Here is a 12,397-nt window from a genome sequence, read left to right as displayed (position 1 = left end):
TCCTGCTGACCCCACCACCAAAGCTCTTGGTACAACGAAGCCGTCGCATAGCATAGCGGTATGGAGGGGCCTCCGGTGTCATCGACTTTAGTCGCAGCTCCAGATCGCGATGCTGCGACTAACCTTCCTCGCTGTCCAATCTACGACAGAGGCCATTGGTGACGTGCATCCAGTCGACGATAGGTGGAATTGATTATGCAGCGGTTATCGAGGCTTTCTGAAAAGGCGAGAGGCAGTGGAAGGGTAAGGAAGATTACCCAGAATGGCGGGCGAATCTATTGTCAGTACGTGTTCGCAGCTCAGTGCTCCATGCCCCAATCAACGTAGATGAGTTGATTACCGCGCTGCAAGCGAGCATGTCGTCAGATGCGCTCATGTAAGCAGGTCCAGAGCCATCTAGCTCGAAGAGGTAGATCCAGGTCACGTGTGCGGCATCTTCTCCCAGCCAGCAATTTTGGAGAGCTCTTAGGGAGTCACTTGGCGGGCAATTCATCATTGGACGGATGTTTGAAGCGTCATGTTGAGAATCGAACTGCTGTGGGCGAGTATCATGTCGAATCCGAAGTGGATTGAGTCTGGCTACCGGTTTCTGAGTACCTGTTTTACTATCCTCCCGAGGTCACCATGTGTCCATCCCAATTCAAAGGTTGAGCGCAGCTACCGCAACACCCCCATCTCCTCTAGCGACCAAAAAATTGCTTATCATCTTCCCAATCCCCATCCACCCACCACGTCCACGTACTCCCTCATCATCTACCCCCATAGCCGCCATCCATTTCCGATTAACCTCTTGATCCCTCTTGCATTTTTCGCACTCACGCCTCTTCCCCTTGTGCTTCTTATTATGTTTCTGCGATATCGTCGTAACATGCACATCCGTCTTCGGCCAAACACGCTGCTCAAGCGTGTGCCAAGTAGTAAGATTCATTGTAGGCGGCGAAGTGGGTGATGCGGATGTAAGCGTAATAGTAGGCGTGCTTTCAAAGTAGTCGCAGTTACTCAGCACTATCGTTGGAGCGCTTTGCCATTCAGAAAACGGCTTTGCTTCCTCTACTGATGTATAGAGTCTCTTTGGATTGAGCACATTCATCCAGTCGAGTGTTTCGCGCCATTCTTGTGTGGTTTCGGAGCCGCAGCTCTTCCATGTCTTTTTCAGTGTTGAGGCGCTGATGGTGGGCATCGACCATTGTTTTCTTGCCGTGATCGGGGTGCGCAAGTGAGTTGTAGCCGGCGGTAGTGAAGGCGATGGGCAGCAGACCACACAGTCGGCTTGGTCGGCATAGGCGCAGGCCCAACATTGGTCACTGTTGGTAGACATGGCTTTGGGTTTGATGCGGTGTCTTTCGAAAGGGGGATTTTTGAAAGGAGGACTGACGGATTATGTTGATTGCAGGCGAGTGAAATATGAATAGAGAGACTGGATATCCAAGAGAAAGTGAAGAGGACTACCATGACTGAAATTTTCTATTCTGTAAAAGAAATGGCTTTCCAAGTGTTGTGAGTCGTTGAAGTTGGTTGGCAAACCATGGTTCTCACACGATGTGTGACCAAGCACAACGTGGGCTCAAGGCAACCATTTGGTGGCAGCGAGCAAACTATACCCATGTCTCTGAACATGTTAGAACTTTCACTGAAGGGTGCTTTGAGAAACACATATAGAAGATTCCGACGTTGCTGCTCATGTAAACAATGTAGATTCCTTGAATATCGATCTGCAATCCGCCATGTCTCCGTAAAAGTGGGTATCGTGCATCAGTCATATAATCGTGAAAAAACGTGTCATCCTGAGTTCACAGTAGCACCCAGTCCACAGCAACAGTCCATCTCTCCTCGCCAACGTCAACGTCCCACATAGGTGCCCGGATGCCTATTGTACTACCAGTCTTGACGAGGACACCTCCCAAGCCTCTAGCACCACCTTGGCCGGCTAGCAAGACCCTCTTCGCTGCATGTTCCCTATCAACACTCTCTGTTCTTGAAGCATTATACCTACCTGCATCAGTGTCGCCGCGAGCAAAGACTACACCCCCAGCATAGCACTCTACTTCTTCTGCGCTACGGCTTCGACCCCCGCCTCTCGACAGACTCGAGACGCGTATCCGCAGCTTCACGCCGTCTTCCCTGTCACGACCCGTGGCTGCACCACTCCTATCTTGTGCCGCGAAACCTGTATTTGCCGTCTCGATCATCCATGTCGTGACAGTCGAAGCAAGACCGTTAGGTATGTGTTTGCCGGTCTTTCGTGAAGGAGAGAATATCTCAGGCAGCGGTCGAGAAGGCTTCGGTGGGGAGGTGGGAAGCGCGGGGAGTATGAAATGGGGACGTTGCGGTGCACTCGCAGGTGTGGAAGTCACCGCTGCGATACTAGGGAAGGGCGCAGGCGTTCGTGGCGGCGGGACTTTGAAGCGGTGCGTAGTCGCATTGGATACGGGGGCTGGTGTGGAGGGTTCAGGTGGTAGTTGGAGCGATGGAGAGCTAGCAGGGGACATGCGGCGACGTTTGTTCGTTTGGACCGACTCGAAGAGCATCTCATCTTCTTGATCACCTCCCTGCCCTTGCCAGTGGCCGAGCTGTGTGTCCCCGCCTTCGATGGACTGCATGACATCTTCGCCGTGCAGATCATCTTGCGGTTCTGACTGGCTCGATTGAGACGGTTCTTCTATGCTTTCCACTCTTTCGAACTTCCTCCGCAGTTTTGGCAGGGGCGTTGAGTGTGCGAATGCATCTTCTTGCGGCTCATCGCGCCTCTCCTTGGTGACTTCTTGCGTCTGTCGAGGCGGCGCAAAGACAAAGCGCTTTGCAGGAGTCAATTTCTTGAACTGCAATTCAGGCTTCGGGTGTGCGGTCTTCGCAGAGGCCGGCGTCTGTATAGCGAGGGCATTGCGCAGGCCAGATTGTGGTTTCTTGGTCTTCTGCGTGGACGGCGGATTTGGCGCTAGGAAGCGGTGCGGGGAGGGCGTATGGGTCGGCATCGTATGAGCAACATCGGCGCGTGCGGTGTGTTCGATATGGCGGGTAGATGGTGTTCGGCGGTATCCGTTGTGGGTGGAGGCATGGACATGGTGGCGAGACTGGCGAGGTCGAGGCCATCGCAAGCGCGATGCAGTCGCGAAAACGCGGGGGCGCGTGGTCAGCAGGCTGCGCGTTTGGCAGGCACGTCACGTGTCTATAATTTCACCCATCCCATCGCAGTAGACTCCTTCATCGTAGCAAGCCCCCATTCTTGTCTGACGGGCGGTATATCGCGCCGCCCAGAAATTAGAAGCATCCTTTGCAGCCTCCGAACCCAACACTATTCTCTCAACATCCACTCTAGAGTGCATCCCGAAGCCAGACTACCACAGATATGTCTCTTACAAGACTCATTGGGCATTCATCAGTTTACTGGCTACACGAATTGCATTGCAGGGTACATCATTTGAAAGCTGGATTTTGCGACAACTCAACAGGTCCGCACTCGGCTCACATGTCATGATCTCAACAACCTGATAGATCCAGCCTCGGGAATCTCTAGATAAGCTTTACCGAGCTTAGATGCCTTCCGCATGTCAACTCTTGCGCGAAGGATCTGTTACAACCAAGCTCTATGTATATCATCCCACGCGTAATCTCCACAACGGTGACAACTGCCGCATGTTTCCTGAGACCGGACGAATCGGGGTGCTGGCATTGGGCGTCAATTGGATTCGGCGATACCAGCCATCTTTCGCAGACGTGCGTTGGGTCTGTGGGATCGCAATGGGGTGATCTCGCGATTGGCGCCGGCCCGGGGGTGATCAACGGTATCCCAGCTTACCCTCGTCTCCATAGGAACATCCGCCAAACTCAGCGCAGAAGTATCGAATGGAAGCATAGACTGCGCGTAGCACAATGGCAGCGCATGGAACAACCAGGCCCAGAGATGAGCGACATATCAGCAGACGTGCATTTTCTGGAGATGCATGGTTGAGCGTGGAGGGCATCAGTCTGACAGGTCGGATCGCGACAAGCCGACGCAGGGTAGGTTGATAACAACCGGACGAAATGCAATAGAATGGCTGCAATACGGGGGTATACGCATCACAGATGCGTCCTACGCGTGTCTGTATGCAGGAGGGTCCGTCACAGCCGAGACGCGTCGTGGTGAGTGAGGCGGAGAGCGCGCTCGGCGACCCAGCCACAGGATATGACATAGGCCCAAAGGAGTGCAAACAATAGCGCGACAGGCGTTCGCAGCAGGATGGAGCTAGACAAGAAACTTGAGACTTCGCGTCTGCAAGGGACGACCCTCTCAGCCTTAATGATCTGACCGGGGAAAGGCGTGGTAGGTCCACATGGTGGCTCAGGGCATGTGATTGGTGCTTGCGGGGCGCAGAGAGGCTGGAACCAGCCACATGAGGATGCGTAACATAGGAATAGAACAACACCCGCGAACCCGACCCACCCAAACACGCCGGCTAGCACGCCAAACCTCTCTTTCTGCACCGTCGCTCTTTTGTTTTGGCTTCTCTCATTCTTTCGCTGTGACTCCACCCACTCTGTCCTGCAATTGCAGCGAATGCGCCTTATCTCCGCCATCGACGCTGCACTCGCGGCCACCCACCACCACCGACTCTCGCCCGACGCGCTTGCCCTCAGCGAGTCCCGCACCCGGGCGACTCCCTCAGCATGGCGACCAAGGCCATGAACGTCCCCAGCTTCGGCGGCGCTCACGCTGCGGGCATCTTTTCCGACATGACGGTCGACGGGCCGGTGATAGGCACCCTGGTTGTCATCATGGACCGCGCCCGCAACCTGCCTAACAAGAGGACTATGGGCAAGCAGGACCCGTACTGCGCTGCCCGGTTAGGCAAGGAAGCAAAAAAGACAAAGACCGACAAGCGCGGCGGCCAGACACCGCGATGGTATGTATGACTTCGACGAGTTTCGAACACCCACAACTGACATATGCAGGGACCAGGAATTGCGCTTCACCGTCCACGACTCGCCCGACTACAACCGCCTCAAGGTCTCCGTCTTCAATGACGACAAGAAGACGGAGCTGATTGGCGAGGCCTTTGCGAACCTCAACTCCGTCATCACCCCTGGTGGAGGCCAGAGCGACGAATGGCTGGGCCTCAATTGCAAGGGCAAGTATGCTGGCGAGATCCGCATGGAGATCACCTACTACGACACCCGCGAGAAGAGCGAGAAGCCGGTTCTGCAGAAGAGGAGGGAGTCGACCAAGCCCGAAGGACAGGCTGCTGTGGGTGGAGCGCGAGAGATGGCACCCGTCAAGCGGCGCCCGCTGCCCAGCGACCCCACAGGCACAACGCCATCACCAGTACACACACCAGAGCACCGAGGACTGCGGGGCGTTAGGGCTGGCCCGCGAGAACTGGGCTCCCCGCGACACCAAAGAACAGCAACCGAGCCGTCACCAACGCAGCGCAGCCAGCCCGACACACCCTCCCGCAGGCCTATACCAGATGGGTCCCCCTTGAACCCCGCATCATCATCGAGCCAGAACACTCCCCAGCGCCCTGTACCGCAGACGTCCTACAGCACACCCCCGAACCCGCGCTCATCAGCCCAGAGGATGCCCCTACCAAGGGAAGAGAGCTTCGACATGTCCTACGCCGCGCCCAAGCCATACGAGGTGAAGCCGATCGATCCTCTGCCACAACATGTTCGGCACTCAGACCAGAGAAGGATGTCGCAGGAAGACGGTCGATCTCCTAGGAGCCAGGCACTGCAGCACCCCGAGCCAGTACATTCTCACTCGGCACCAATTGTGCCAACGCAGCACGCGTATGAGTCTCCGGCGCAATCGCAAAAACTGCAGGAGCAGCAGAAGCAGATTGAGTATCTGCAGCAACAGCTACTGCAGCATCAGCAGTCTGAGCCTCAACGAATTGAGTCGGCCCCGCAGCCAGCCCAGCCATACGCGCAAGACCAGTACCAGGATCCGACTTATCAAGTTGCACCCTTGCGAAGCAGTCGTAGCCGCGAGCAGGCCCCTCCACTCGACCAATATTACGGCCAACGATTTATCGAGGCTCCACCCCTACAAGACGAGAGCCCTACTCATCGGAGACGCAGCGCCATGCAGCCCATGGTTGAGGACGAGGACGACATGCCACCACCGCCGCCAATGCACAAGCGTAATGCCAGCACGCTACCTCACCCCAACCAAGAGAGCCCCGATCGTGAGCGCTACCGCGAAGAAGCCCCCGCGCCCCTGAGCTTCTCGGCGAGATCGCGTGAGGAGCCCCGTCAGTTCAGCTATGATATGCCGCCCCAGCAATACGAACCTGACAACTACGCGCCTCGACAACCTGCAGAGCGACGCTACACTCATCCTCGTATGCCAGCGCAGCCATCAAGTCGTCCAGTTTCCCGCGACAACATGGTGCCATCCCCGCTGCGACAGGAAACCCTACGCCAGGAAGCACCCGCGTTACCGAGTGCACTCATCGCTGGACTCAACCCACAAAGACAGGAGATTGAAGCGCCACCTTACGAAGCGCCCCCATCGTATGAGACCCCACCGAGACTGCGCCACTACTCTGAGCCTGCAGAGTATCGGGCCATCACTCAGTACGAAGACCCCGTTCAGTCGCAGGAACTGGTTCATCATTCCGCGTACCAAACGAACGACTATTATCCCCATGACCCGCCTGAGCAGCCTCGACAGATGTCTCCTCCAGTTTACGATGCCGGCCCGATCATCAAGCCGCGTGCTACGAGCCCTAACGTGAGCTCACGCTACTCTCCCAACCCAGCAATGGACCGCTACTCGCCCAACCCGATCATGGATCGCTACTCTCCCAACCCTGAGATGGAACGACATTCTCCTAACCCGGCTACCGATCGCTCGTCTAGGTTGCCTGCGAGAAGTATGCCGACGCGTAAATCAGTCTCGCCTCGCCCACCGCCTTCCAGAGAGGATATGGGTGAGCGACGACTTTCTGGAGTAGCCTTCAACCCCGACAGTTTCGATGTCTACAACCCTAGAATATCGAAGTCTCCCATACCTTCGGACGACGAGCTCGAGCGACCAGGTAGCCGCATGGAGTACAATGACAAAGGACAAATTGTCACATTCAGTGGCAGGGTCGTCGATGCGTCCGACCATCTACCTGTCGACAACTGGGCGCCTGAGCCAGTACCGAAGGGCACAGTCAAGGAGAAGGCTCCTCGCACAAGAGCCCAGCTCAACGGCAGCAGAGATCTCGAAGCCGCGATGCAACGCGAGGAACGATACCAACGAGAGCGTGCCGATAGAGAGCGCATTCGCCATGCAGCCAGCATGAACTTTGACAACAGCAACGCGCTGGTTACCACGAGACACGACTTCAATAACGACTACAACCAGCCTGTGAACGCAGGTGCGCTGGTCCTCGCGAGCCAGAGCCAGCACAACGCACCTCCCAATCCAACAGCACGCAGCAGGCCCACGAGGCGCGACCAACGCCCCGTCTCCGCCTACGACACACCACCGCAGTATCAACTCCCAGACCGACAGGTCCTCCGCGAACGCGACAACCCCAACAGCTACGGCAGCAGCCCCAGCTACGACCGACGTGGTACCCAGAGGCATAGTGTCGCGGCACCGCCTATTCCCGCCAAGGTACCCATGGATATGAATGGCGGCGGCTATGGCACACAGAACGAGGACATGGCACTCAGCTTGGAGCTGCAGAGCATCGACATCGGCCCTGGTTCTGGTGGACGCCGCCCACGAGCCGCCACAGCTAGACGACAGTACGGATACTAATGGCACAACATGGAAACGCTATACACACCATACCCTTCTTCACGCTTCTTGATGGCGTTTGTACGATAATGTTTTTTCCCAGTTGTGGAGGAAGCAGAAGTTTTTCGTTTCTCTTCTTTCTCTTTCCCACACACTTCTCAGCTCGATGTCTGGACGCTGGAGCCTGGCATGTCGGAGTACTTTTTCTCTCTTCTTCTCTCTTCTCTCTTCTTGACTTGACTCGATGTTATGGGATATCGTGCATAGCATTCGGCTTGCGTAGATTGTGGTTTTTTCTTGCGCCTTCGTGCGTCCTCTTTTGCACTTTTTGTAGTGTTCTGCTGGCTGCTTGATATTGAGCGCGAAGATAGATACCAATATCTGAATATGTCTAATTCATCCGATCTCTCTTGTCGAACGCAACGACTTCTATGACTTCGGTACTAATGACTGGCGCTCAGTGAAACAACATATATACAGTTGCATGCAGTGACCACAAGGTGTTCAGACGACACAATGCATTACGATTATCTACCGTGTTCATCGTCTTTACATTAGCATATTCAACAAGACAATCCCGTCTCTCTTGAGTTCTCTGTCGCCAAATGATCACACTACCAGTCTGTTTCTTTGTCTCCGTCATAGCCAAGAGTCGATTACGCTGTAGAGGTTGCCAACATGTATGTGCGCGTCCTCGAGTCTTTGTCTGCCGTGCCGTGCCGTACACTTTACTTACGCTGGAGCCCTTTGCTGCCTTGGTCGTAGCCATATGGTGATATCATCTTCTAACATGGTGTTACAGCCAGTATTTGTCACCGTTCCACACGGTTATATAGACCGTAGTCTGCCCTGCGTCGCAGAGTCACGATAGAGACGCTCAGCCAGACTATATCTCTATGGACACGGACAGTGACCTGCACTATTGGAGACTCCTCTTATATGGGCCTCTTCCCCTCTTTCGTTGACTGGAATCTGGGCGCTTGCGCTATCATACATGTCTCAGCTGCTACCGATCTTCTCTGCCCCTCCCGCTTTGTGGACATGATGGCCCCAGACACCTACATCTCGACACCCTACGTAGCATGATTACAGTCATTTCCGTGCAAGGACACCCAGAGGAGGCATTCAGATATGACTTGTATCAACGTTCGGGTCTCTCTAATGGGAGTCATCAATAGTATAAATCTGGCGATTTCTCGTAGGTAAGTAGTAGAACACAACGATACTCACTGCCTCATTTAACAGACTGAACACATTTAACACACCTCAATCTTCACCGCCTTATCTTCACCCAGAAGTCCCTTTAAACGCCGGCGAATCGTTAGTGACCAGCATGTCTGTTTCTCAACGACAACACTCCCTGGGCAGCCTCAACGGCCGTTCGCTTACCCCTAGCCAAAGAATCACCATTGCAAATATCGAAGGTAAGCTATTATACAAACATTACGAAAAGTGCTAGTCTAACTGTGATGTAGACCTGGCGAAAAAGCTCGATCCGAACTATACTCTCAACGCGGGCGTGAACTTCGTGCTGAACAGCATCAACGATAAGGACAACGATGTAGACGTTGTTCGCCATGTTGTCACCCTTACGCTGCCAAATGGTACCGAGAAGCAAGGCAATCAGTTGAATTATATTGCAAAGGCTTTGGACGATCTCAAGGAGAGATTGGACGATGATGTTTTGAGGAAGGAAAGGGCGGGTGGGTCTTAATGATTACGAGAATTAAGTCTTTCGATAAGGAATGATATGTCAGGGCTTTTATATTAGGGGTGTTGTGTTAGGGATGTTGTAATGGTGGTTAATGGGCGGTTGGTGGATTTGGATCAGAGACTGTCTTGGACTTATTTCTTAAGGTCACAACACACTCATTTCGACTACATGTAGTCTCATAATATCTTAATAAAGAGCTGGCCTCATAACTCCTTTCCGGTGTCCTTCGGGCATCCGATCATTCAATTCGTGGTGCATTTTACTCACAGTGTCTGTAAAAGAAATTCTCGATTTCTTGACAGATTCGACCTCCTCTTTGAGTTGGAGATCACGAAGAGGCCTTTGATTGCCCTTCTTTCCGATTTCCTCGCGCTTTCGGCGACAACTTTGATGCATACACTGACATGTTCCAATTGACTTGGGATGGGATTAGTGTCCTGTATCTGGCTGGCGCAATGACTCTGAAGGTTATAGAATTTGATAGTGTCGCGTCTAGGAGCATAGGAATGAATCGGAGATGAATTATTGCGTTGTAAGCTTACTCGGAAAGCTCTCTTAAGTAAAAAGTTCCTGAGAAGCTTGTCTTAATATAAGCTAGTATAATTATGTGCAATGCTCTTACGAGCACTGCGGAGGTGCGTTCTGCGACAGATAGATAACTACGAATTTGCCGAAGGAGTTTCAGCCCTCGATCATTACAATTAGCTACCCTTGACGATGGATATCATTCCGCTGAGAACACAACATGATCTGATGCCTTCTAGATCTGACACAACCGCCGATCAATTGACTACTTCCCTTTATCGTTTTCTATTGTCCTTTTCCTTCTTCAGCTTTGGCTCCAGTTCGTCCAAGGCCGACCTGAGGTACCACATGCCGGAGCCAGAGATCTTGTCCTCTGGATCGTGAAGCATAGCCGTGACGGACCAGGTTTCCTCTCTCCGTCCTACTCTTGTTTGCTCCCTTCTGACCTCAACTTCAACGCCTTTGGAACCCGGAATCTGGAGAGTGATGGTTTGGACATAGCCTGCACAGGTTCATGTTAAAGATTGGCAATGGAAAGGATGCGACTTGTCCTTGGAAAAAATACCTTGTAATTTTTCTATGATGTCTTCATCGAGCTCTTCGGCATACATGTTACTACCGAGGCCGTCGAAGTTTTTATACATCCATGTTGTGACCTTCGTGCTATTGGATTCTTTGATTGAAGCGGACATTGCGTGTGACGGATGACTGAGGCCTTGAAGCTCGATGGACACGGCGTGCCAGTTCCTGCGTTATTGCTCTGCAGTAGAAAGGGTATCGGGTTGAAGTAGCAATATGTAGAGCCATTGTTGTTTTAATGTAGGAAGTGAGTCAAGGTACAGTCATAAATCTCGCGATGAGTCGTTGCCGAAGTAACGCGAATGTGACTAGTGAACGTAAGTCACATCGGAGTCAACTTAGTGACGAAGGATGCACGGTCTGTTGGAAAGACAGCCCGTGCACTAACGCCGCTGGACAGCATCAAAAGGATCTCTAGATTTTAGCGAGACGGCACTGTTTTTATCTCTACATGCTCACGTCGTCTATTCCCCACTTTTCGTTTTGTTCCATCACTTCCACGAGATGAACGTTCTTTCAAAATCTTCGTGTAACTTTGTGACCCTCATAGTCTGATTTCGTCATATTTTAGCCTCTTGAAACAACAATGAGTCTGTCATCAACGAACTCTGCTCTCTATGTAATACCACACGTGCCAGAGATGATCGGTGAACTCCAGTTCTCAGGCCGTCGCAGTGACGAAGAAGCACGAGTTCTGTACGACTATGCACCGGTCACCTTTATACAGTGTCACCCGATGGAGAAGACTCATCGCCTGTATAAAAAGCTGCAGTAGTCGACGATAATGCCATTGTATCCATTGTTGTCTTCCCAGTTGTCCACCAGTTCCCATCAAATATAAAACTTCACCTTCAAATCTGCACCTTCTTTAATCCAGCATAACCAAACCAACATCAGACCATCCACTCGATCATGCCCTCAAACACGGGGTCTGGAAATACTGGCAATACCTCTGGCACTGGTAGCAATACCGGATCTGGCACCGCGACTACAAGCACTGCATCTACCACTTCCAGTAGCACCTCTACATCTGGCGCCACTGATACTGCGGGTTCCGGCCAGCTTCCCTTCGCTCCTTACCCGTATCCGATGCCTGCAAACCCTCGTGGATCGAGCAAGTAGGCCATGCAAGCAAACACCAACGTCAAGCAGTGCCAGCTCCTCGACGACGAGCTGGAGACATGGAAGCCGCGATGTAAGTTTAGTATGGCTAATTAGTTTTTAGACAAGACTAATGTCATAATAACAGCTGTATCGGGCAAACAAAACACGGCATTTCATTCTGCTGGTGGTTCTTGTTAGATGGTATCTATTGAGTTAGTTAGAGCAGCTTTATGGGTAATGCAGGGTTAGGAGAGTGCGAACATTGTAATGTGCGAGATTAGAAATGGTAATAGCAGTAGATCTTCTTAGCTTTGTAATGGATATTATGCGGTTACATTATATATTCCTTAACTATTAACTTACTATAGTATACAATATAATATTCTAGTTCTCTTCTATTCTATTTATAGTACTATAATAATATAGAGTAAGATAAGCTACTAGTAATTTCTAAATTATATAACTACTATATACGTAAAGGTACTTCTAATTAAATAAGAGAGATTGCAATCCTTAGAGTCTAATAGATATTATTTAGTAGTGTCTTTGTATTAGAAATTTGTATTAATAATCTTAAAGGGCTTTTCTTAGACATTCGGAAAGAAGTATTAACATAGTGCTGTGTTCAAAGTCTCTTTCCTAGGTATTTCGTGAACTTTTGAAATCATATCCCCTTCTCATGTCAATCTTAGCGTAGCTACTCCTTATAGCACTAATTGAGATTGTAATTGTATATCGGTGAATCCGCGATGCAATAT

General features: G+C 51.9%; 4 protein-coding genes across 4 annotated transcripts; 2 read left to right on the top strand and 2 right to left on the bottom strand.

Annotated features, from left to right (window-relative positions):
* Positions 1-1,790: 1,790 nt before the first annotated feature.
* J4E93_005704 (uncharacterized protein) lies at positions 1,791-2,972 on the bottom strand (the record flags this gene model as incomplete). The annotated part of the gene is made up of 1 exon (XM_049343624.1): positions 1,791-2,972. The coding sequence occupies one exon, from the start codon at positions 2,970-2,972 to the stop codon at positions 1,791-1,793; it is 1,182 nt and encodes a 393-aa protein (XP_049198857.1).
* A 1,675-nt stretch (positions 2,973-4,647) lies between these two features.
* On the top strand, positions 4,648-7,738 carry J4E93_005703 (uncharacterized protein; the record flags this gene model as incomplete). Its single annotated transcript, XM_049343623.1, has 2 exons — positions 4,648-4,883; positions 4,933-7,738. The coding sequence occupies 2 exons, from the start codon at positions 4,648-4,650 to the stop codon at positions 7,736-7,738; spliced, it is 3,042 nt and encodes a 1,013-aa protein (XP_049198856.1).
* A 1,312-nt stretch (positions 7,739-9,050) lies between these two features.
* On the top strand, positions 9,051-9,431 carry J4E93_005702 (uncharacterized protein; the record flags this gene model as incomplete). Its single annotated transcript, XM_049343622.1, has 2 exons — positions 9,051-9,141; positions 9,193-9,431. The coding sequence occupies 2 exons, from the start codon at positions 9,051-9,053 to the stop codon at positions 9,429-9,431; spliced, it is 330 nt and encodes a 109-aa protein (XP_049198855.1).
* Positions 9,432-10,231: 800 nt separating this feature from the next.
* J4E93_005701 (uncharacterized protein) lies at positions 10,232-10,648 on the bottom strand (the record flags this gene model as incomplete). The annotated part of the gene is made up of 2 exons (XM_049343621.1): positions 10,232-10,458; positions 10,522-10,648. The coding sequence occupies 2 exons, from the start codon at positions 10,646-10,648 to the stop codon at positions 10,232-10,234; spliced, it is 354 nt and encodes a 117-aa protein (XP_049198854.1).
* Positions 10,649-12,397: the final 1,749 nt, after the last annotated feature.

The sequence above is a fragment of the Alternaria ventricosa genome, assembly GCF_023758065.1.
Source record: "Alternaria ventricosa strain BMP 2768 chromosome Unknown scaffold_9, whole genome shotgun sequence".
Taxonomy (NCBI): Eukaryota; Fungi; Ascomycota; class Dothideomycetes; order Pleosporales; family Pleosporaceae; genus Alternaria; species Alternaria ventricosa.
This window is presented reverse-complemented; position numbering and strand designations above follow the sequence as displayed.